This window comes from Abrus precatorius, unplaced genomic scaffold (assembly GCF_003935025.1).
Source record: "Abrus precatorius isolate BTA unplaced genomic scaffold, Abrus_2018 Scaffold4, whole genome shotgun sequence".
In the NCBI taxonomy this organism is placed as follows: Eukaryota; Viridiplantae; Streptophyta; class Magnoliopsida; order Fabales; family Fabaceae; genus Abrus; species Abrus precatorius.
In genome coordinates, this window is record NW_020874384.1 from 508,932 (window position 1) to 536,765 (window position 27,834).

Genomic DNA, 27,834 nt, shown 5'->3' on the forward strand with positions numbered 1-27,834 from the left:
GAAATAAAAATAGTCTCTTCTCTATTTTCTGTTTTAAAAACTATTTTCTAAAATAATTTTCAAAATTTATTTTTTAAAAGAAAATAAAATATAACCTATGTTATAACATTACATACATGTTAGTTCAATTTGTCTTCAATTTAACATGCATGATTATAAAATTAATATTACATAATTCAATCATTAAATTCATGAGTTCATTGTCTATTAAATGTTATTAAACACAGTAAGTAACAAGTAGATTCCTTCTTTTTTGGAAAACATAAATAAGATATTGAAAACAGAAGTCGAACACACACACAAGCTACTTTTCTAGCACAAAGGCTATATTTATGAGTTGAGTTTAAGAGGGGTGGAAGAGGAGAGAAAGGGAGAGTTTATGAAGAATTAATTTTTGTATGCAAGTTACTTAATTAGAAAAGAAACATTTTAAAGATATTTATACACCCTCCAAAGTCCTCTTACTGTTAATTTTTTTAGTTCCTTTAACCTGAAAATTTTTTAAGGTTCTTTTCTCTTTTACTCTCTTAGACTTTTTCACGATTATAATTATAATTTTTTTTAATTATTAATTTTTTAAGTGAATTTTTTTTAAAAAAATAAAAAATTAATTTTAAAATTATTAATTTTTGAGAAAAAAATATTTACTTTTTATTTTTATAAAAATAAAAAAATATAAATAAAATATATGAAATATAATAATATTATTTATATAATTAAACCCTCCATCACCTTTTTCTCTCAATATTAAACATTCAAATAAAGAGTTTTTGCAAGTGAAAAGATAAAGAATACCACAAAATCTAAAATATTCATTAATTCTGCCCTAATATATCATTTCTATCGAGGTAGTGTAGTTGATCCTATAAATCATATCATGACTTAAAATATATATTCCAGAAAAAATATGGCTTGAATAGCTTGTGTTATCTAATATTACAAATTCAATCCTTGCCATTTGCTTGTCTTCATTTTCTATCTTGCCTCTAATAATGTAATGGAAACTTCATCGGGCAACACTAGTGTGCATTTTGCCAACTGGGTATTTGCTTCTGTAATAGTATCTTTTTCAATGTAAAATCCAGGAACTTTTGGTTTGAGCAACAATTTATCACCATTTAACATAAGAACTACTGATGACATATCTGGTCTATCTTCTGGTTTTTGTTGCACACATAATAGGCCCACTTGTATGCATTGTATCACTTCAGAAGGTGTGTATTTTTCTCCTAACACTTCATCCAATAGTTCCAGTTGCCTCCCTTCACTCCATAGTTTCCATGCCTAAAATTGTGGTAATCAAATTAGTTAGTTGCAAGAAATTTAAAGTTGACAAGTTTGCTATATAGCCAAGTTATTATGCTTACATGTCCAAGAAGATTATGACAATGCTCTGGGTGTGAAAATTCCCTATTCTTCTTCCCACTTATTATCTCAAGAACTATCACACCAAAACTAAATACATCGGATTTTATTGAAAAATGCCCGCGTGTAGCATACTCAGGCGGCATATAACCACTGTAAACATCATTTTCAAAGATAAAATAAGTAATGATGAAATCTCAAAATTCCAAAATATGGACTGAGCTAACTTACTATGTTCCTGACACCTTGTTTGTGTTTGCTCCAATTTGTTCTCCTAACAATTTTCGAGCGAGACCAAAGTCTGATATTTTTGGATCCAAATTTGCATCTAGAAGAATATTGCTGGATTTTAGATCTCTATGAATAATTCTCAATCTAGAGTCTTGATGAAGATAAAGAAGTCCTCGAGCAATGCCACATATAATTTTGAAACGCCTCTGCCAATTAAGCAATGTCCTTTGCGTTTCATCTAGTCAATTACACAAAATTGTTTAGCAAATCATTTCCACTGTCCTTAATTTCATAAGCTAAAGTAAGAAATAAAAAGAATGCAATATTGGTTTTAGTCTAAATTATGAAGGCCTCAACCGAAAATAAAGTAGTCCAAGCTTTTGTTGGGCATGTATTCATAGATCAACATTATTTCTTCTCCTTGAATGCAGCATCCGAGAAGCTTCACAAGGTTACGATGCTGAAGTTTGGTGATCAACACCACTTCATTTTTGAACTCCTCCAACCCTTGTGCAGAATTCTTTGAGAGCCTTTTCACTGCCAACTCTTGCCCATCTATCAGTGTTCCCTAAAATTTATCATCTGCAACAGTTAGAAATATGTTATGGAAAGTAAATTCTTGACCAATTTTTGTGGTACCTTGTATACTGGTCCAAAGCCACCTTCTCCCAGTTTGTTTTTGTATGAAAAGTTTTCAGTGGCTTTAACTATAATAGGCAAATCAAATGTTGGCAGATCAATGTCTTCCTTCCTTAGTATATTTTGGTAATGCTCTGTGCAACGTACTCTTGCTGTCCCTGATTGGTTTGAAGATAAGGGTAAATGTTCTGTCTTTTACCTTATTCTTGTGCCTACCAACTATCATATATTATAATATAAATTATTTTAAAAACAGAACTTACCTCGCTTTTTAAGTATCATTGCGAAGCCCCATGTAGTTAAGGTAAAAATAATCACACCAATTGTAATTCCTGCCACAATTTTCTTCTCATTTATGTTGTCATTAACTGCAACTAGATCTGATATAAGCAAAGTGTGATTAATACAAACTTTTAGTGCACAACTCAATGGAAGTTGATGCGAGGTGCAACTAAATTGTCAAGACTGAAGAACAGTGTAGCATATGGGAACAAAATGTATTTGTTTTGACCACTACAATGCGACAGAAAATGGGAATGAGAGAGAAAATAAAGTGCCAAAAAACAGACACTAAATAGTATTAACAACCAACATGCATCATCATTAATAACTTCCTAAATAGCCTTTAGTAAAATCCAGTATTCCTTTGATCTATGTTTCAATTATTGGGGTCCACACCTCAGCGTGGCATTGTATCTACAATAGTGAAATATTTTACTGGACTTACCTTGGTTATCATTGCCCTACTCCTCTCATCCACTTCCATTAGAATAATGAAACATAATCAACCAAATCATTAAAAGGAAAAGGAAATGAAAAAGTGCAAAAACAAATAAAATTGTGTACCTAGTTCTGAAAATGGGACTCTGATATAAAGGTCTTGTCCCCCTTTAGAGAATGTCCTCATGTCAATCATATCACCAAACCAAAGTGGACAGCCACTTCCCCCACTACGAATATCCAAATTTGCATATGATGTACAAGAAGAGTTTTTAAGACACGATTTCTGACATTCTTCAAGGTTCAAGGTCTTGCTAAACCACGACAAAGATGTATCTGGCAATTTCATGTTTGAGTACCTCCAAAAGCCATCTGATGTACTATTTGTAAACATAGATTTATTCCTTGGAGCACAACCGCTAGACCAATATGACATATTCCATTGTTGGGGAAAGTTTGGAACATACCCTTTTAGGCATTCACATTTTGGAACATTACCATCCATAGTGCATATAGAATTGGCACCACACAAGGCATAATTTTCACATGGATCTGCTCCCCCAGTTGGGATAACTCTTCTACTACATGTTTGACTTGTCCAAACAAAACGCTGCCCAAATCCTAAAGGGGTAAGTGTATACATATAGAAAACTGATCTATCAATGGGCTTGTACTCATAGTACACTTCTTTTTCATTAAACACAAATTCATAACTATACTTTTCTGCAAGTTGATGAATTGGATATCCCGTGAAAGCATGCCCATTCCATGACCCTGCTCTATATGTTATCATGGATCCCTTGAATCCAAAAAACTGTGGATATCCTCTAAGATCAATTCTTATAGAATATTCTCCCTCAGCAGGATCATCTTCATTTTTCCAAGATGATAAAGTTCTATCCAGACCAGTTACTAAGTCGCGTCCAAGCTTCATTCCGGGCAAATATGTATCACATGGATAATCAAAACTTTGCCACAAAAAATTGTGCTCATTTCTGCCTTGTCCATTTTTCACTACAAGGTTTCCTGAGTCTAAGAGTTGTGCAATAGGATCCTTTATTACTTTCTTTGGTGTGTTAGATGACCAAATTGTGCTATTTGAGTCATCAAGAATCACAAGAACCCCTTTTCCATTAACTATTAAAACTCCTGAATTATTTTGAAGTGGTTTTTCTCTATTAGCCACCCACACCACTGTAAAGGGGGATACATTCATATACCATATACCCAAGTATCGATTTTTTGAAGTTCCAGGGCTGAAAAAGCCCACTTCAAATGTGCCTTCATTTGAAACTAGAGTCTCTCCATCTCGGATTGATTGATTAGGAGCCAATGTGTCCAATGAAGTGGAGTTTCTAAGGTACAACAAGAGAATGAACCAAATACATAACATGCTGAAATCTCTGAAACCGTTCCCTTCACTCTTTCTTCAAAGAAATGACAATGACTTGGTCCCAAACGTGGGGTTAATTAGTAAGTTGACTTAATATTATTAAACATGATGCTCATTTTTACTGGCCCCTGCAACTAGAAAAATGTGTGATTGAATGAGAACTAAATAATAGTAAACAGCATGCCAAAATAATTTTAAGAAAGAGAAAAATAAAATTGCCACTAAAATTTGTTTCAATTAAAAATTAAGGAAAATCTGACAACATCCCTAAACTTTGCCCTTTTTACAAATAGATAACAATTCTCAGTTTGATATAATTAATTCTTTAAACACTATGAATTCTATCAATATAACCTTTTATTAAGTCAAAAGGGTTAAATCATTGGCGGGTTCTTCCATGTCAAGAGAGTGTTTGATCATTTTAACTAACCGATAACTTATTTCACAAGCTTATAAGCTTGCTTAACTAAAATATAAGTGTTTGGTAAATAAGTTTATCGAAATTAATAACCTATAAAGTTTGAATTTGTATCTTTCTATTATTTTTCAATTTTTACCCTTAATACTTCAATAAATTCCTCATCTACCACCTCCTTTAATATAATAAAATATAATTTTATATTCATTCAGGTGGCTTAAGATCAATGGGGGTTAGCTCAAGTGTTCCGTGCTTCATGTTTTATTTTCATTTGGGATTACGAGTTTTACATTCGGTCCTCATAAATATCATGAATTTTCCTTTTAATCATCCTAAAATGAGGAACTAAATGAAAAAGAAAAACCCATAATATTTAGAGATACTAAATAAGAAAAATAAATATAACAGAGGGATAGAGAAACAAACAAGCTAGTGAGAAACAGAGAACAGAACACACCAAAGGATTTTTAGCATGAAACGCAGCCACAAAAAGTGATGGGTTTCTCGACAAAGGTGAGAGCAGTGAATCCAAGCCAAATGATAAGAAATTTTATAAGTAATACACAATATAATCATGAGATTTTAATACCAATCAGGATCCTTACCTCTACTTTGTGAACATGAAATCCAACAATTAGTGATGCTCTTTCTTCAAACTCCTCCAAGAGCACTCGTTTCTTCCCCCCATCCTTATTTACACTTATTTCTTAAGCAAAATTATGTGTTCAAATTTAAAAACTACATGATTATATTAAGTATTATTAGCATCTTATTTCATTTTAATAATTATTTAAAAATTATCTCTATACAAAATTACGTGTTCAAATGATGAAGAGCCACGTATGTGAACAAAATTGCTTGAGGAACGAACAAGATTATCCTGAACCATGTTATATTCAGATCTTGTCAGCAAAAGACTTTTCCAAACTCAATAAGAGGGTCCTTCACATTTTATACGGAGGGTGGGTTGCGTTAGGGGAAAGGCTACCTTTGTTTATTGTCCACTGCCTTTGTCTAAGGCACAAAATTTAGGTTTACTTGAGTAATTTATGCATTGTTTTTAAATCAAAGAGTTCGGTAAAAATAAGTCTTAATGTGTTGTATATTATTAAGATGAAATTTTAATTTTGATTGAAAAATAACACAAAAAATGTTCAAAGAACTGTGCCAAAGTCTCATCTTTAGCAAAGGACAAAATTCAGGTACTGTTTTTATATGTTGTTAATATTTTTTTTCAATCAAAATTAGAGTTTTACTTCATTAATATGCAATAATATTAACTGCAAATTTTTTATTAAAATAATTTTGATTGATATACAGAACTACCAACGCTTAGAAAAAAGCACATAAGATCTGTCCTTTATCCAAAGGATGCTTTATCAGTTTGCTTATTTCTTAGATTGTAGGATCAATTAGACAGAAACATGAAATCAACACGTGTCCCAATATATTAAGTACCTTTACCAAAAGTCGCAAGTGTCAACATCTCAGTTCAAAAGGTCTCTCCTCGTGCTCAAGTGTTTATGTCATTGAATTCAGAAGTTCAGACTAGAAAATATATTAAGAAACTTGTTAAATCAGATGCTATATATATACTCACTTTTTGGTACTTTAATAACTTAGATTACAGTTTAATAACACTACGGTACTCCGATAATAATAAAAAATTTATTGACTACAGAAAACAAAGAAAATTCATAGAAGTCAATATTATTTGACATTAAACCATAAGACCAACAACTAATCTATCCAACCATGAAATCATAAGACCAACAATTAAATCATAAGACGGTAAAGTTTCACCTCTAAATAGTAACCGGAATTAAGATTCTGTCACTAATACATTTGCAACATAAGAATTAACGACAGACCATTTTGTTCTGTAATTTTATCTCTAAATTAGTTAGTGACGAAAAAAAAAAGCATTTAAAAATGGAATTTATCCGTCTCTAAATCCGATTTTTCTAGCACTGCAGTCAGAAACTTTGTGCAAATGTCAATATGCAGAACACTGTCCAAGTTAAAACAGATCCATTCAATAAAAAGTGTAGAGCACACTGTAATCTAGTTAAAAAGGTTTAGCTTTTGCCTCTTCATTTGATTCAAATTCTATCTTGCCTCAAAAATTGTAAGGGACAACTCATTTGAGGATAACAGATTGCATGTTCTAGATGATGATGATATTGATCCAGGTAAACCCCTCCCAGTATAAAATCCAGGAGCCTTTGGCTGAGGCAATAACTTCTCACCATTCAGCATAAGAATGACAGTGGACATGTCTGGCCTGTCTCTTTGTTTTTGTTGTACACACAACAAAGCCACATGTATGCACCGTAAGACTTCAGAAAAAATACATCTTTCATGTAAGTGTTCATCTATCAGTTCCGCTGGCCCGTCTTCAATCCATAGTCTCCATGCCTAAAATCATGAATTAATGTAGCCATTAACACTGAATTCATTCTAATCCGAGATAATTCAACTAGGTAATAAAGTAAATGGGCATTGTGCTTACATGTCCAAGAAGATTGAGAGAATGCTCCGGGACAGAAAATCCCCTATTCTTTTTCCCACTTATTATCTCTAGTACGATTACACCGAAACTGAATACATCTGATTTCACAGAGTAATGACCATGCACAGCATACTCTGGAGGCATGTACCCACTGCAAGTGTTTCTCAGTGGAATATGTCAAAAATACCATTTTGCATAAACTATGCACAAAGTACTAGAAGGTAACTTACTATGTTCCAACCACTTTTTTGGTTTTGTCTTCATTTTGATCACCCCCTAAAGTCCGAGCCATGCCAAAGTCTGAGATTTTTGGATTCATATGGGCATCTAGTAGGATGTTGCTAGTTTTCAAATCTCTATGAACAATTCTCAGTCTAGAATCTTGGTGAAGATAGAGAAGCCCTCGAGCAATGCCACAGATAATATGGAAACGTTGACACCATGACAAGAGCTTGCTTCTAGTTCCATCTGGTTAATTTCACTTACATGTTCAGTATACCACTTGCTTTATTAACAGGCTTTAAAGGTAATCATATAAAGATTGCCATATATGTTTTATAGTAAGTTAAGACACAAACCAAAGATGAAACGGTCTAAGCTCTTGTTGGGCATGTATTCATAGATCAACATTTTCTCCTCTTCTTGAATGCAGCAACCAAGAAGCTTCACAAGATTACGGTGCTGAAGTTTTGCAATCGACAGAACTTCATTCTTGAACTCATCCAATCCTTGATCAGACATCGTTGAGTGCCGTTTCACAGCTACCTCTAGCCCATCTATCAGTGTACCCTGAAAACCATCATGTGTAATGCTTATAAGATTCTGTTGAAAAAGAAAAAGGTCTTTATAGAACATGACTATATTACCTTATACACTGGTCCAAATCCACCTTCCCCTAGTTTGTTTCTGCTAGAAAAATTGTTGGTGGCTTTAGCAATGACTGGAAAATCAAATGTTGGCAACTCCATATCTTCCTCCCTCAATCTAAAATATTCTTGCCCCCATTGAAATGATGGGAGATGAGAAGATACTCTGGCTTCCGCTAAAGTGTGTAAGATGATAATAAGAAGAAATTATTAACATGACAAAAATTGTCCTTTTCTTTCTCTACTTTTTGACGCCCACAATTAAAAATATTTTTAAATTCATGCTCAATGATAAGTAACATAATTTCCAAAATTTTTCGAACAGATATACGACAAGTTATTTCTAATACAAAATTTACCTCGTTTTCTAAGTGTTATTCTGCAGACACACGCAATGAATCCAATAATAAACACACCAATTGTGATTCCTATGATCTTCTTCTGGTTTCCGTGGCCATGAACCTCAACGCTATCTGATAGGTGCAAAAGCATGATTAATCACCAACTAGTATTAGTATGGTGTATATGATTCAATTAGAACTGATAAAAATGTGACTAGTTTCTCAACACTGGTGGTGTATATAAAAAACAGTAATACTAGTATGTAATTTAGCCCTCACAATGTGAAAAAAATAAGGAAATAAACTAGAAAATAAAAGCAACCTAACAGTTAACAAGAATGACTGATGATGACAATTAGCAAAATCTTGCAACATTCAGGTCTTTGTCTCAATTATTGTGGCCTTGACTTGAGAATAAAATTTCAAGCAGCAATACCAAAAATGTTCTGTTGAACTCACCACAGAAGCTCTCATTGCCTTACCCCTCTCCATTTGCTTGTTAGAAATATGAAATATTGTCATTCCAATATCACAAAGGAAAGGAAAAATAAGAAGCTAAAAAAATTATACCTAGTTCTGCAGGAACTCTGATGTAAAGGTCCTGTCCCCGATGAGAGAATTTCCTCATGTCAACCAGATCACCGAACCAAAGTAGACAGCCACTTCCTCCTCTACGGATATCCAAATTTGCATATGCTGTACAAGAACAGCTTTTCAGACATAACTTCTGACATTCCTCAAGGTTCATGCTCTTATTAAACCATGATGATGATGTGTCTGGCAATTTCATGTTTGTGTACCTCCAAAAGCGATCGGTGGTGTGGTTTTCACATATAGATTTTTTCCGTGGAACACAACCACCAGACCAATATGATACATTCCATTGTTCAGGAATGCTTGGAACACATCCTTTAAGGCATTCACATCTGGGAGTGTTGCCATCAATATTGCACACCGAATTTGCTCCACACAAAGCATAATTATCGCACGTGTCTCTCCCTCCAGCTGCAATAACTATTTGACCACTTGTCTTACTTGTCCAAGCTAAGCCCTGCATAATGCCAGAAGGGTTCAAAGTATATATGGAGACCATAGAGCTATCAAGGTTTTCATACACATGATATACTTCTTTTGCATTCATGACAAATTTGTATCTTTGTTTTTGCTTCAATTGTTGAGTTGGATATCCTGTTGAAGAAATGCCATTCCATGACCCCAGTCTAAACTTTATGGTAGATCCCCTCATGAAAACTAGTTGTGGATACCCTCTTAGGTCAACCCTTACAGAATACTTTCCCTTAGCTGGATCATGTTCACTTTCCCAAGATGATAAAAATCTATCTAGACCAGTCACCAAGTTCCATCCAAGCTTCATTCCCGGCATCATTGTATCACATGGATAGTCAAAACTCTGCCACAAAAAGTGCTCCTCCTCAGTATCCTGTCCATTTTTTACCACAAGATTTCCCGAGTCCAAGATCTTTGCAATTGGATTATTCACTGTTTGGTTTGATATGTTGGATGACCAAACAGAGCTATTTGAGCAATTCAAAATCACAAGAACCCCCTTTTCATTGAATTTTAAGACTCCTGAACCATTCTGCAAAGGTGCTTCCCTATTGGCCACCCACACAACCGTTAAAGGGGATAAATTCCTATACCACACACCCAAATATCTACCTGTTGAATTCCCGGGGCTGAAGAAACCCACTTCAAATGTTCCATCTGCTGAAACTAAACTCTCACCATCTATAATAGATTGATTCACAGCTAGAATATCTACTGAACTACATGTTTTCAAGTAGAAGAGTAAAAGGGACAAATAAAATAACACCATGATGCTATCCACCATTTTATCATATTTTATAAGTAATGACTTCTTCTCAAAGCCATAACTAGAGAACTCTGATTTCAGTGATTTATGTGTTTTTCATATGAAGGGGTATAAGATAACACTGAAATAGATGGGAACACAGTCAAAGTGAAGGTCAGAGATGACGTTCTAGAACACTAGAATACTTTATGGTTCATGGTGAAGAATAACAGAAGCTATTTTTATAACCATTTTTGCACCTAGAATGTTATTAAATTCTATTTCTCATTCAGATACGGAGAAAAATGATCAAGAAAATGGCAAGAAAAAACCAGCCGGTTTCTTTGACCATTGAATTCACATGTACAATTACCTTGGTTATTTATGAACTTAGAATTATTGCGGTTTATATGTTGCGTTCGTAAGTCTTGTAATATGTTCTTCATAATGGACAAATTAGTCCATATTATTATCATTATAAAGAAAGACACCATGCATGTATTGTGCCATTGAAACCGCAATAAATCTATTTCTAACATATGAAATGGTGGATACTTCTTGCTATAAATAAATTCTACTTATAATTTTTTTGTAATGTTATGCAGTGTTCAACAAGGATTATCAATCTGAACAAAATTGTATCTATTGAAAGATGCTTATGGTCTGAAGACAAAAAAAATTACTATTTACCAACAAAGTCTGACACAGTTGTATTCTTCAGCATATATCCTAACCTCAAAGGGAATAGTCTTCGACTGTCGGCTAGAGGATATCCTTAGTACTTAAAAAAAACAATATAAATTAAGATTACTCTGAGTCAAATAAATTCAGCATATATTCAGGAGTGTTCGAAGAATGTGCTTCTGATTATGTAGGCGAAAATGATGACCCTAGAATTGGAACACAGTGACATCATTCATGAGCAACAAAAATAGAGAAATACGAACACATTCGACTAAACACACCCTTCAACACATAATTTATGATTAATTATTTTTAAAAAAATTAAAGCAATTATCTTATAAGGTAATTACTTTTTAAAAAGTAATTTGTATTCAACGGGGTGTTATTAACATCTCTTACTGCACTAATAGCATCATTGATGATTCCTTGGGCAACAAAACAGTTTATGATCCCAATAATCTTTGACCCATAGTTCTCAACAAAATACTTTTCTTAATCCATTAGACAGATCATTGCAGCAACGAAAATTCAGAGTGTTCGGCATAGATCTTTTTAAACCACTAAGGAAACGATAAACTTGCACAATAATATAATTTATCTTCGGCTATTTACTGCAATCAATGCTTAATTTAAATTTTTTTAATAACTTTTTTCTTAATTTCAATCTCCTATTTTTCGAATTATTACCGCAATAAAGGTTTTTTTTTTAATATTTCTTCACTTAGTATTCTTTAACTTTTATTTTTAATCAAAACTCTACCAACTAAATCAATTCAATCATTTCAAGCTTCTTTTACTTAAAACCCACCAATTAAAATAACATATTTCACTTAAATAAATAATAATAATTTTTCTCCTTCTTCAAACTTTAGCCTTACTTTCAAAAATCCTTAATACGTCATCGAATTTTCATAGAATTGTTCAAATAATTTATTGTCTTAAAATTATCCTACTTTTCAATTATTTGATTGAAAAAAATGAAAATTTAAAAATTGTAGTAAAAACGGAAAAATTAATGAAAGGACAATTGTAGAATTTGAATATTCATAAAATTGAATTTGAGCAAAATATTATTAGAGACTAAAATTGCACATTATATATAAAGGAACAAAAATTATACTTGTCATTTTTTTTTTTGCTTGCACACATTTCCGGTATAATCCACTGCTTATAAAAAAAATAGCTTAAACTTGATGTATCCAAAAAAAAAGAAAAAAGATTCTCAACTCTTGGGAGTTAGGCTATGGTTGATGAAAAAAGATAGAGTGCAATGAAATAGATTTAAACAAGATGAGTCGCATTAAGATGTAACATATTTCATTCTATTGTTTAGATATATTAAAATAAAATTAACTTCTAGGCATTAATTTTTTTTTAATCTCTATCTTTAAGGAACTCAATCCCTACTCCCTAGCTGTTAATATCGATTTTGTTGGTATTCAAAGACAAGGAAAGCAAGCACTCAAAATGACATTATTTTCAGCTTTCTAAATATGGCATTTTAATGTCATCAAGCATAAGGAAGGAAGGAATGTTAGAGCATGATTGTTTGATAAACTTCATAATTTGGGGAATGGGTTAAGAGGAATGAAACTTCAAGTTTATTCACATTTTCACTTCAAACGCTCACCATGAGTAATCACTTTTTAAAGGTTATATAGACACATAATCTCAGTTCTGTATTATTTCAGATCACTTGGTTGAGATAAATTAATCTTGTAGAAAATACTAGTTTGGTATAACATTCTGCTGACTATTAGATATAAGTGGTTTCTACCACTTAATCAAGCTTGTCACGGGTAACAGGATAATATTAAAGGATATTTTTGTAATGTATATATAAGAATCTATAATGAAAACTTGTAAATGGTAAGTTTTTATTGAAGTTACATATGTGATTCAGTGTATTATAAAAATTATACAATAATATTAAATGGTACAATTTTTAATAAAATTTCATGATTTATGTTAAACACATTAAAAAATTGAATATTAAAAATGCAAAAGAGATCAATTTTATGATCCATCCCATACTCCTCAGACCTCCAAATTAGGAGAGAAGCAAAATGACAAATATTGATCTCACCTTCCATACAACATCTTATCTTTTACAATCCAAACAAAATAGATCTTAAAGTTATTCAACTCTATCTCTTTCTATTTCATATGCCCCACTGATTCAATTAAACCCTTAGACAATCACATATTGTGCTTTTCTTTTTCCTTATTATGTGAAGCTTCACTGTGTTAAGAATTATCCTGAGACAATAACAAGGATGCTGATTGTTGCTAGCAATAATTGATTTAACCAAATAATGATCGTTAATGAGAACGGAAGTCATGGAACCGTTTAGGTTTTCTGGACGAAAAGGACAGAAGACACATATAAGAATTAGTATCTGTATTCAATTAACCTTCAAAGTTGATGGGTGGTCTAAATTGTTGATATGGCATGAAATGAGAATTGAAAAACAATCCACGTTGCATGAAGAGAAATGCTTTACATTTTACTATAATAGCATCAATATCTTTTAATCAGCAGGGAAAAAGAAAAGCATTAACTTTATTGAAATGAAGTACCAAAAGTACTTTAAGGACCTATATTTGATTGGGAGACCAACCAATAATCTACTAAGTATCTGGTTCACAATTAACGCAGCCATTATTGAAAAAGTTAAATTACTTATACTTTTTGTATGTTTCTTTGTTTATTCCAATAATTAAAAGATATAGCATCTTAGCAAGAAAAAACTAACTACTATAGTATTTTTAACTAATTTATTTTGAGCTATCTCTTAAATGGATAAATTGTACTAAACACAAATTTACAAACAAATAAAATAAAATAAAATAAAATAAGAACTTGTTTGGTTAAGAAAACGTAACATGACAATTTTTAAACAAGTTAACTTTAAAATCTATCCTTAATCTTCGTTCTCAATTTCCAAGTCTAAGACCTATAATCACATTACCAAATAGTTTTGTAACTAAAAGCTAACTTTTAATCTAAAAATTAAATTAAAGTCGGACCAAATGATATCTACAAGATCATATTGCTATTTAAATAGATTTTGTTTTCGAGATATATCACTTTTCTTGGAGGAATCAAGATGGGGACATGTAAAAGTAAAATCGACCCGTGTTTTCAATCCCCAAACCAATCTATTTTATTTTGTAAATTCAATCGTTCAATTTAAATTTTTTATAAAGTATATAAAAATTATAAAAAAAAATTAATGTCTAATATGTATTTTGAAATATATATTATCAGATAAATTTAACATCTGATATGCATTTGAAATGTAAATAAATATTGATTATAAAATTATACATTCATGAATCTTAATTTTTTTCAAAACATAATATACATATCAATATAAATATACAATATTATTTAATAATTAGATTGATAAAATTTAATATTTATAAAGAATTATTAAGTAAAATAAGTGTGTTTGAATAACTTAATCTATACTTTCTTTACATCGATAAACAGACAGATATATGTAGTTTGTGTTCTATCTTTATTCTAGTCGTGGGATTATGGACTTGAGGGAATAAATATCTTGAGATTCGTATTAATTATCTTTCGCCGTTAAAGTTTGATTCTTCCAGCAAAGCAATTCCTCTTTGATAAGAAATTTACAAGTCCTTATAAAATTTCATTGGGAACTATATGATATCATATAACTTTCCATTCCTTTAGTTATAAACTTTCCATTCCTTCTCATCACGGTACTGATCGAATGACCCAATTTCAATAACTTCAAATGCAATATTAGAATATCATACTAATTATTTTTACCTGTCTTATTTATAATAAACGATTATCAATATATTTTTCTTTAAATTATAATATATAAATTAAGATTCATTTTTAAATCATATTCTTTATTGTTGTAATATTTGTGTTAACAAACATTCATCTATATTATTCATTTAGTATATAGATGACTAATTTAATCATTTAATGCTGTAAATATTTTTAAAATATATTATATTCTATAACATATAATTATTTTGTTAATCTTAATAAATTAATTATTTATTTTTTTGCGAATAAGATGGGAGAAAGTATATTATAAATGTTAGATGTTTATTTTTCCCTTGATATTTAACTGGAATTACTTTCATGAATTTGCCGCCAAGGCCGAAAAAGATATGAAATCAATCTTTAAGCCAAAAAGTTAAAAATAAGTATTCAATTATAATACATGTCCCTTTACGATATAGGAATTGGCTTAAATATAAAGAAACTTGACAATTACGAAAGGAAGATAAAGGGGTCGTGCATCTTTATGCTCCCTTTTATTGACAGGGTCACAAAGCACAAAACAATCAGAAAAAGACAAGCTTCAATGGGCTCACAACAGTATTTGAACTTCTTAGTTAAAATTTGTGTAAGTTTAGCGTACGTTCAATAAAACTAATTTGTACAGTCGTATATGTAAATATAAATGGTCTGTATATATGTAATACTCAGATCTCAAAATAATAATGAAAAGTTGCATTTAAATTGCGTTTTCCTGCATTTCGTCCTTGAAAAAACATTGGTTTTTGTTGTTTTATAACTTATAAGTGATCCAGCATTCGTTAATACAATATATATATATATGTGTGTATGTATTCAAATTAGATAATTTGTAAAAATTAGACTTGCTTTTATGTAATTTAAAACTTTTCTTTATGTGACGATGAGAAAGGTGTAAATAATAAATACTTCTTATGTATGATAAACTAAAATATTCAACACGATGCTGTATACTTACAACAATTTCACTGAATAAATTCTTACGGATAACTCATTACTCATACATACCGCATCATTTCAAATATTACGTAAGTCACTTTCTCCATACACATGCAATTATTTCTCCTTTTTCATGCCTCAGCTCCCTTGAAGTTTGGGAAGTAAAAGACAAAAAAAACGTGAAGGAAAATTAAAATGTCTATTCTTGAGTAGCTTTCTTACCTAAACGTAACCTCCAAAAAGAAGTACACATGATATTGGAGTACCCATAAAGCAATAACCATCTTACATCAAACAAAGAAATGAAGTCATAGCTAAGAGTAGGTTTTGTCATTGATTACACATATTTAATTAAAAGCTACTACAATATTCTCTCTCTCTCTCTCTCTCTCTCTCTCTCATCACAAAGAAGGATGAACTTGTTATTGAAAAAGAGAGAAATAGAAAACTTGGTCATAGAAGATTTACATTATATATTATATTACATTACATTACATTAACACTGGATGATCCATACCTTGCATATCCATCAAACATGGACTCAACCTAAACATGAGAATGCAAAATTCCATTTGGTTTAGAGCACCATCCCCATCCAAATCACCTTCCATTAGCATGCACACGAGCTCATCATCCCTCACCTCCAAACCAAGCAACAAAGTGCTCATCTTTAAGCTTTCGAACGTTATAAGCCCTTTGTTCACATCCATTAGCAAACGAAACCCATTACAAAGTTCTCCAATGAACCCTTCAGCTCCTAGCCGTGCAATCATGGATGGGAAAGAATCCTGGAAATCAAAACCATAATCTAATTCCATATTTGAATGAAATTAATGAGTGTGTGTGTGTGTGTATAAGGTGAAACTTGGAGAGAGAAATTAAGGGTGGTAGCTTATGATAGAAGAATGTAAACAGGATGGTATGAGGTGTATGATAAGGTGAGGGAATTATATAAGGAGAAAGGAACATAAGTAACCAACAAATAGGTACTTACGATAAACAGTTCTAATGTTTCTGTTGCGTAGCTTCTTGCGGCTTTCATTTCGACACGATGCTTCCTTTATTATTGAAGAATTGAAGGAGCCGTCTCCTTCCTGGAAGATGCGCTTGTTCCCTTTTAATCATCACAAAATCATCATAATTAATCACAATTAATTATGTCATACTCATATGTACGCAATTAGAGGACTATTACTACTATTTCCTCCCACGTTTTTCTCAATTAACAATTTTACATGGGCAGTTCACTAGTTGCTTAGTAAACGGACTAAATAATTAATGTGGCAATTGATTTTTAGTCCATAAAGTAAACTATAGACTTGAAGATCAAATACTTGTACAAAAAAAACTCGGTATGATGTATATAAGAACACTTTTCTTAATTTGAATTATATATATTCTTCTAATTTATATTTTTTTGGTGCAGTAGGAAAAAAAATAACAATAGTAATAAAAACAACAACAAAAGTACAATCTCAATGCACCATTCCCCTCGGAAGGAGGGGACTGAAGGAAGACATGACCATCATGTCAAAGTACTCTTCTTTGTCATTGAAGTTGAATATATATATATATATATATATATATATATACCTTTTTAATTCCCACCACATTAATTGTGGCATGAATTATTATGTAATTAAAATTTATATACTTTACAAAATAAAATTACAATTATATAACTAAATGAATCTATAAGCTTGACAATAATGCTATTGTAGGAAAAACACTATGGTGAGAATTATGTTGTCACGTAAAGGCTGGTTCATATATATATATTTAGAACACAAGTTTGGGAGTAAAATACCTCGCTTTTGCACATATAATTTGGTTCATATTGTGGCATCTGTCAACAACTAACTACGGCTCTGCATTTAAATACCGCACTTCCATTTATTATTTATTGACGTCAGTTCATGTCTGTATTACTCTCATTCAGCTTAAGCAATGTAGAGAACAGAAGCATATAGCTATTCTGTCAACGTCTTTAAGGGTGTTCATCTTTGTGCTAGGGTAGATATAACAATGTAGATATAACTTAAATGATAATAAAGTTTTTTCATTAGCAGAGTAAAGATTAATATAATTTAGATTTAACGGAAATATATGAATGGCATTCGAACTCTTACATCAAGTTCTCCAACTTAAGAGTAATGTGTGCAATACACAAATAAATTATTCAACCATAATAAGTCTCGTAATTTTCTATAATTTAAGGTTAAAAAGTATTATATATACAGCATTAGATGTGTATTATGTAATGATTTTGGGGTAAAAAAAAAAGTTTGTTTGATTTAAGTTTGCATACTAAATGAATTGTTTGATTTAAGTTTGCTTAAAGAATTAAGCTCATGAATTAAACAAACAGGTTAACCATTAAAAAATTGAATCTAACCTAATTACTTTTAAGTCTTGTGTGACACATTTCTTGAGTTTTTATATTTTTAGTATATAAAAATTATTCAAGTTTAGAACTTATTTTTATCCAATTTATATTTCAAACAGTAACAACGTTAAAAAAATTGATAGTTAAATATCAATTATAAATAATTCTACAACTTTATTTAAAATCTAACAGTTCTTTGTTAAATATATTCTATGGAAGCTGTTATATGCATAGGGATCAAATTACCACAACAATCAAATTATTTTCCATAGATGATTCCAACGTGTTGCAAAAAGTGCATCGTAAAATAAGAAGGCATGGATCTTGTAGCACCCATATACCAATCACATCATTATGACCATTCTCCATAAGTAAAACAATTAATGGGGTAAAACGAATTATTTTTACTAGTTTAGTTATCAACATATTTTTTTATTTAATGAGATAACATTTCAATTTTGAAATTATTGGACAGGACATATATAACATGAGTTTTAATATTCTGTTTCACTTAGGTTTGAATTTTAATATCTGAGGTTGTGAGATGAGATCGGGTTAACCAAGAAATTGATTTTCCAAAATAATTTGGATTCCAAAACTTTTGTTTTGGCATTGTATGAAAACAATCAAATAATCTGTGACATTACGCGCCTATTACATGTTCCTTAGGATGTGGTTAATTATCAAATATCTACCAGCATTTAACTTCAATTCCAAAATCTTTGATGTGACTATACAATACAAGTGCTTATGTAACATCATAGTGAAATTACCATCATGAAATGGTAATCTTAAAGTATGTTTGATAATACAAAATTATAATTTATATTTTTAATAGATATATAAGTAAAGTTATTAAATAAGAAAAATTATAACTTTCAAAAATTAACTAATAAAATTCTCTAACATTTAATTTATTGAAAGTTAGTTTTAAATATTCTTTATTTAAATTATTTATACTCACATTACATAATCTTCACAGTTTATTTTCAATAATTTAACACATTTTAACTGCCATATAATTTAAAAAAAAAACTCGAATTCAATAAACTAATTATAAATTACAAACTTTTAACACTGTCAAGTTAAACTACAAACTATAAATTCTCAACTAAAGCCTTGAACTCGAATCACTCTCCAACTATCAATTTTAGGTGCCCAACATGTACTGATTAAATTTAATTAATTTTTTAATTTTTAATATATGATCTAAATTAATTCAATCTGGTCATAAACGAACTGATTTGAGTTAAATTACAAGTCTATACTTAAAATAATATATATAATTTATAAAATTCAATAATTATAAATAAAATTATATCAGTATAAATTATACTTATTTTTACATTATTTAATAATTTTTTAAAATTAATTTTAAAAGCAATCGATAGATTAAAATTTTTAATCATATAAATTATATATAAAAAAATTGAGATCAATTCAAAATTATTTAATATTTTATTTATGTGCATCAAAATTAATGTAATTTATATTTTTTAAATTTATGAAAATAAAGATTATTTAGTAATAATTTTATATGTGTTTAATTTTAATAAATTTGATACAAATAATTTAAATAATATATAATTATAATTAAAAAATTATATATATATATATATATATATATATATATATAGAGAGAGAGAGAGAGAGAGAGTTAGTTTTAAGTACTCTTGCAGTTGAGAGTAAAGAAGTACAGAGTCTTATATTTGTATCTCTTGCACTAATTCAACCAATCCGTACTTATATCCTTAATTGTTTTTTTTTTAAAAGGAAAGTTCCAATTAAACATTTTATGTTTAAAAAAAATCCTTTTAATGGTTCTTCTTTCAATTCACTGTATTTCATCAAATTCATTCAAATTTCTCCACAGAAAAGAAAAAACAGCAATAATTTGTGTGAGTTTTATTCAATTCAAACCGAACTAATTGTTTCACCTACTTTGATTAGAAACCACTAAATAATCGTTTTGAACAACCTAAAAAATTAATCAAGAAGAAAATTGACTAAATCGAGCAAGAACTATGGAAAAGTTAGTTTGAGTCGGTTACTGTATCAAAAATTTATTTTTTAATTTTTTAATTCTAATTTTTTTAATGAATATATATACATAAGTTACTATTATTTAATGATTTATGATAATTTTTAATCTTATAAAACATGCAATATAATCATATTATGCTAATTTAAATTTTAACTTAACTTAGTTTTTTTCTAATTTTATATTAATTTATTACTTTATATATTATATAATATTAAAAAGTATATCTTATACCTCCAGTTAAATATCGGTTTAATTATAGTTAAACTAATAAATTATAAACTAGTACTATTTTTAATCGATTTCATGACTAAGTCTAATTTGAAAAATATTACATTTTACATACTTATAATTTCATTTATTCTTGTCACTCTTTTTGAATTACACAAGGCAATTACTCAAATAGCTGGATTTTAAAAGGGGAAAAGTAATTATAAAAATTAAAAGAAGAGGTAAACAAGTTAGGATAAGATGCCTTTGCCTTTATGTTGAAGACAATATTTTCTTTTTGATGTTCATACACAAACAAAGAAAACCCTAATGTATCTGATTTGGAAGAGAAGGAAAGAAAAGGGTAAGCATGGAGCCATGGGACACCACCATCTTTGATCCCATTGCTTCCTCTTATGTAACTCCAAAGGCAAACCGGATAATGCATGCCATTCTCACTTCTGATCATTACTACTTAATTATTGTACTCTCAACTATATACAGTTTAACTGAGTTTTGACATCGCTATTGTTGCTGATGTGACTAAGATTCTGATTGATTTGCTTGAATAGTTTTTTATTTTTTCATTATTATAATTGTAATTACATTATTGATCATTTACCGTAGTACTATAACGTAAACTAAGCACAATTTTAAAATTAATTAATCATACATATCAATGTATAATTTATACCCGACATTGACGTATACAAAGCACATTCTTAAAACTTTAGAGGTGTGACTCCAACAAGCAGTGGGAAACTTCACTGCACTTTCCTCCTTTACACTCAATCATTCTCCAGTGAAACAATACCCCTCTACCTAACTTGTTCAAATATATATCACAATACCTTTCAAGATATAGTGTGCCTTTGAGAAGAAAATGCCTGCTTGATCTCCCATAGTGATAAAAGAGAAATATCCAGATTTTGTGGCCATCAAAAGGCAAATTACACACACAAACTCTGTTCAGGAGACAAGATAGAACATAAAAATTGAATAAGAATAAGATAAAAAATATATATTATATTAATAAATTTACATTATCTTACTTTATCTTATCTGTTATTATTCTAGACTCAGATACAATCATATTAGAGTAGAAGAAGATAAGCTGGTAAGAAAATTTTATTTTATTTTATTTTCATGCTCTATTCAACAAATAGACCCTTTTTCCTATGCAAGAAATCACGTGATAACACATAAGGCACCTTCTATGATCTATCGATATCCTACTGTTTTCTCTTTTGAAAAAAAGAGACTTTAAAGTTCTTTAAGAAATGGAATATTTGAACTTTGCATCCGGCATCCATGCACGTATGTCTAGAGAGTTCTCTAATGAAAACACAGCACAGTAGAGAAACAAAAACAACTTTTGGGCATCGAGTTAGCACAAAGAGAATATCTATGTATACTTTAGTCGACATGTTACGCTCTCATTAAATTTTTCAAAAGCATGTACATGTGTATCTGTATCTGTTCATCCAAGAAATTTGTCGTCATAGAGGAATATAAGGAATAAATATCCTACCTTTTTGAAATGTGCCGGCTATGATGCGTAGTTATAAGTTGATGTAAGTGCAAATATGCTTTCCTTTCCTCTTTTAACGTATTGATCAAATTAATTTTATTTCTAATAATAAATAATAAAAAAAATTAAGTTTTCCTTAATTTTATTAAAACAATTAAATTAATAAATTATATAATATTTAAGTGACAAAAATATTTTAAGATTATTTTTATAATATATAAAAGAAAAATATGTTTAGAGTATCTAAATAATTATCTTTTATAATAAATTATCCATGTTGACCGGCGTGTTAATATTTGATATAATAATAATAATAATAATAATAATAATAATAATAATAATAAACTTATTTAAATTTATAAAATATAAGGAATTGATGTTCAAATTTAAAGCATGTTAATGCTTATAATATTCCTCACTCTCTTATTTTCCTATTTTTTCCTGTTAATTTAGCCTGCGTTCTTCTTCATTTTTCCCATGATATCAAATGCAATAGTTTATTTGTCAAGCTCATATGCGTACAAATATAAATTAAAATTTCAAGTTTTTAATAAGTAAATCTAATTAATCTAAATTACCTAAACACCTTGTTAAACAAAATGCAGCTTAATTACCACCCTCTTCCTATCCATAACCGTAGATTTGGAGCCACTAATGTACAGAGAGGCACCATTATTAATAACTATCATCTTTATGAACTTGTCAGTCAATGAACCTTCGAGTTTTACCTTATTTCCAGGGTGATTCATTGCCCTCTTGTTCTTACTCTTAAATTGTTTATTATATTTTTCACAATGTTAGAATCTTTGTTCTCGAAATTGCTTCTAGTCTCATCATTATTCGAGCCATCAACTTAAAATGTATTTTAATGAAAATAAAATATCATGCAACAAAAATTAATATAGATCAAAATAATCTTATTAGGGATTAGCACCTTTTTCCATGAGGATCACAGGCTACTAAACCTCACCTTCATTATTTTGGATATGTTCTCGCCAATGTTATTCTCAAGCCTAAAATTGTAGAAAAATGCAATGAATAAATTCAAATATCAATACATAATCGTATAAATAAATTTTTAAAATTATTTTTAATATTGATAAATATTTTTCCTTTTATTTCATCTTATCTATATAATAAATATTTTTCACTCTATTTTTATTCTATTTCTTATAATTTTACTTTTTTATCTTGTATTTATTTCGTCTCTATTTTATATCTCATTCAAACAGGAACACTATTTTATTTTCCCAGGACCAAACCTAAGTTGAAGCCCAATATTGATTCCCAAAAAAGTTGAGGCCTAGAGCGACCCATCAATGTTGTTATATCAGCATTCCCATGACTAGACCTCATTACTAATCTAAACAAGTACAGTTTGTACTTAAACTACTAAAAAGATTATCACTACATGCGATGCTACATATAGTTAATAAATGCTAAATTTATTAAAATAAATAAATAAATTTAAAAATACTTATAAATTATTATTGAGCATGTAATTCAATTAATATTGAATTGTTGGTAAAATTTGAATTAAAAACTGAATTAATAAAAAATTGTAAAAATTATTTTTTTTATTAAACTACATTGTAAATTTTATTTTAAAAATCAGTCCAATTCAAACCAAATTTTTATTGTTACGATAATAAAATTTAGATCATGACAGTTTTTCTGGTCAATAAATATGACATAGAGCTAGTCCATCAACCACTTAGCAAGTGACACTAGGCTCTGTTTCAGTGTCGTCCACTTGGATCACCACTATACTCCAAAAGGTCGAGACTTGAATTTTCTATTTTTAAAGTCTAGTCAAAACCCATGCTACATGTTATCTAATTAAAATTAAAATTTTATTTTGATCATTTATATAATAGAATTTGATATTAAAAGTTCATATATGTGATAACATCCTTGACAATAAGGATAAGGATCACCGGAATATATGCAGTCATTGGAGTTGCAAAGAGATGTGTTGTCTTAAGTTATGTCAACATGTTATGTAGCTATACTAGAAATTAGAATCCAGTGAGTTGATTTTCATTCAACTGCAATTTGTCTTTTCCTTCCCTCTGGTCCCTTTTCTTTATTTCTCAGCTTAGGTACATCTAGGAGCCAAAAATACATGGGTTTGGATAATTTATAATTCTTCTCTGCAGAATCAAACACAACAAATGGTAAAGAACCAATGAATGATTTTAAAAAGCATGAAAACAGGAGGAGGGATCTACTTCTAATTGTTACACTAATCTCATTTCTAACATTTCTTATATTGGGCCTATTTGTTTACTGGACTAGAAGGCAAAGGAGAAAAGGTAAGAAAGAAACAAGTTTTCGCAGTAGCTGATATGACCAGTTCAAGCATTAAATTAGGCAACTTATCATATGAACTAATTCTCCTTACTTTCTAGGAGAAGATTTGCTACATTTTGATGTAGGCATGAGCATGAAAATCACAGACTCTGAGCTTAGTGAAACAGACAAGGGTGTGAAAGTTAAAAAGAAGGAAGTTAAATTGCCATTATTCAGTTTTGTGTGTGTTTCAGCAGCAACTGCTAACTTTTCAGATGCCAATAAGCTTGGTGAGGGTGGCTTTGGACCTGTTTACAATGCAAGTATAAAAAAATCTTTTCCTTAGCAATACTTTCTGAATACAAGTGAACTTTGATTTTTTGGAATGTAATCAATATAACTCTGGTAAATCAAAAAATACTAACTCCTAACATACTTTATCTCTTTTTACTCATCTACACTTTTTCCTTTGATGCTACTTAGATTTTACTCTCTGCTAAAAATGAATTCCAGGGTAAATTATTGAATGGAGATGAAGTTGCTGTGAAAAGGCTATCCCAAAGATCTGGTCAAGGGTGGGAAGAGTTGAGAAACGAAGCCTTATTAATTGCAAAACTGCAACACAACAATCTTGTTAGACTTCTAGGCTGCTGTATTGATCGAGATGAAAAGATGCTGATTTATGAATTATGCCAAACAAAAGCTTAGATTTTTTTCTTTTTGGTTAGTACTTGCAACCTTGGAACTCTCCAAAATATGATCCCTTCTACTAAGCTCAAACTTTGGGATTGACATGTTTTAATGCAAAACAGATGCAACAAAAAGAAGTATGCTAGATTGGGGAACACGAATTAGGATTATTGATGGGATCGCTCAAGGACTCCTTTATCTTCATCAATATTCCAGGTTCCGGATCATTCACCGGGATCTAAAATCTAGCAACATATTGTTAGACATCAACATGAATCCTAAAATATCAGATTTTGGAATGGCAAGAATATTTGGTGAGAATGAACTTGAATGAAGCAAATACAAACCGGACAGTTGGAACTAAGTCAGTCCAACAAAAGAACACTGGTAGAAGTAACCATAGATTCATATAGTTTCCTTCAAGATTTAAGACACATATCAATCATCTATTAATTACTGTGTTGATGATTTTCAGTGGCTACATGTCGCCTGAATATGCCATGGAAGGCCTTTTCTCAATAAAATCGGATGTATTTAGCTTTGGAGTCCTGTTGTTAGAGATTGTAAATGGCAAAAAGAATACTGGTTTTTATCAAACAAATTCCTTCAATCTTCTTGGATATGTAAGTTTCTTTACTCCACTCAAATGTTCTTGATTTGCATGGTTGAAATTCAAATCAATTTCATGAATTGTGAATGTTTTGAGCCATTTTGAAATGGAGCATTAATTAGATCAACTGTACATTGCCAAAATATGCTCCAAACATTGCAATTTTGGGCTTTCTTGCTAAATCAGGCTTGGGATCATTGGAGAAGCAATCAGGGAATTGAGCTAATGGATTCAACACTGGAAGATACCTCTAGTACGCCTGTGGTACCAAGATATGTGAACATAGGACTTCTTTTTGTTCAAGAAAGTCCAGCAGATAGGCCAACAATGTCTGATGTTGTATCAATGATTGGGAATGAATCTGTGGCCCTTCCTTGTCCTAAACCACCTGCATTTCTAAATCTGAAAGGTGATGAAAATTCAAGATTTACCAGAAACATGCCAGAAAAATTTTCTGTAAATGGTATCACAGATTCTCTTGTGGAAGCAAGATGAGAGGCTTCTCTTGTTGAAACATTTAAACTGCAACTTGTTTTGGAAATCAAGACAAATTTGCTGGATTAATTGAGGTACTTGATATGCATTATAATTGGATTATGATTAAGTTAGCAAATGTCACATTCACATTAAAATTGTTATTTAAATAAATTTAAATTCATTTTCTGCAATTTAATCAAGCATTGTTTTCAAGCATGTATATACTATGATGTTAGGGCCTTACTGGACAAATTCAACTTCTTTTTTGTTTTGGGCAGGGAGTTCAACCAATTCGTGAATGATTTGGACTCATTTTTTAATCTCTGCAGCATATTGCCATTTGCATTAGGGGGTCTTTTAAAATGGTAGCAGAATTAAGAATTTTGTTTTTCATCCCATTCATATATTTATAGACTAATAATATGATTTTACAAGTAAATGGCACTAATCTTCCCAATTATATTTCTCCTAAAAAGATGAAACGCAGAAAGGATTAAATGACCATCATGGAATCTTAATCCTATGATGAAGAACATGCACTAAAATAAGTACTTTTCGCATACACATTTCCCAGTTAGCAGAAATCACTTCTATAATTCGAGCAGAGAAGCCACCAATCTGACTTGATACTATCAATGATTTTGTACCAAATGAGAATCTGAATTTGACACCTCTTTTTCAAACCTTATCCTTATTGAATTGATGATATTCTTAAAAAATAAAATTGATTGCTTTATAGTGTGCTTCCAATTTTTCTGGTCTTTCGTGAAAGCTATGTAAAATTACAGCAACTTCATATATTTAAATTACTAAAACTTGCTACCATATGATAATTATTTTTTTATCTCTCAGTTACATTTTATTTTTTTCTATGCACACATCTCAAAAATACACTACAAAACACAAAAGGACACCTAAAGGCGGGATATCTTGAGGTGTCAACAATTTTTTTCCAATTCAATTTGTCAAAGTAAGCTATTGACAAATTTTTTCTACATTGGATTTTTTTAAGCTATTGACTTGCAAGACACTAGTAATGTTATGAATGTCTTCATTGTTTCTTGCTTGGGGTAAGAACATTATCACTAACAATTGCAGTACAGTACTTTATTATGTTGAGTCTTATTAAATTTGGGTCTCAACACACCTGCTCATGCTCAAGACTGAAACTAAGCGGGGTTAGGTTTTTTGTTTTACAGTTCTGAATACCATCTTAAATTTGGGTTTAGACTTTATTTGACTTGGCTCCAAAAAGTTAGCTTGTAAAATAAGAATGATCTTAATTTTTATAAACTTTTTTTTAACTATATTTATAGTTGACGTGAAATTTATTTGAATCACTCTTGTATTTTGTATATTTATCCATCCTACAATAACAACAACCAAGTCTTGTCTTACTAGATAAGGTGGGTTACATAGATTATACAACGCTATTAAGTTAGATAAAAAACCTAAATTTTCATAAATTTGATTGATTAAATAGTCTCTTTTGATAATTTTGTCAAGTTTTTTGTGAGTCTTCTTTGACTACTCTTTACTGTCTAAGAGTCATGCAATTTACTTTCTTTATTAGCATTTCCAAATTTTTTTTACTAAATCACTTTAAATGATTTTTTGTCATATTTTTCATATAAGTGTTATTCTAATATTTTCACATATACTATCATTTTGTATTATGTCCTTTTTCGTGAATCTACTTATCCACCTTAGCATGCTTATCTACACTGACATTTTTTTCATGTTGTTTCTTTAAGACTCATTATTCACTACCTTGTAGGATAGCTAGTCGTATTGCAGTATAGTAAAACTGTCCTTTTCACTTTATAGGTATTTTACCGTCACAAATAATTTATGATGTCTTTTTC

The 27,834-nt window shown here is 30.2% G+C and overlaps 1 protein-coding gene and 1 pseudogene across 1 annotated transcript; one reads left to right on the top strand and one right to left on the bottom strand.

Moving 5' to 3' along the window:
* Positions 1-844: 844 nt before the first annotated feature.
* On the bottom strand, positions 845-16,550 carry LOC113865090. Its single transcript, XM_027499456.1, has 18 exons — positions 16,250-16,550; positions 12,953-13,025; positions 9,056-10,275; positions 8,504-8,617; positions 8,145-8,320; positions 7,857-8,067; positions 7,509-7,746; positions 7,279-7,429; positions 6,885-7,184; positions 5,576-5,646; positions 3,933-4,310; positions 3,082-3,851; positions 2,499-2,615; positions 2,236-2,393; positions 1,954-2,164; positions 1,597-1,834; positions 1,368-1,518; positions 845-1,284 (listed from the first exon to the last, which is right to left on the bottom strand). The coding sequence occupies exons 1-18, from the start codon at positions 16,548-16,550 to the stop codon at positions 976-978; spliced, it is 5,187 nt and encodes a 1,728-aa protein (XP_027355257.1). The 3' UTR covers positions 845-975.
* A 7,790-nt stretch (positions 16,551-24,340) lies between these two features.
* Positions 24,341-25,987, top strand: LOC113865093 (annotated as a pseudogene).
* The last annotated feature ends 1,847 nt before the right edge of the window (positions 25,988-27,834 follow it).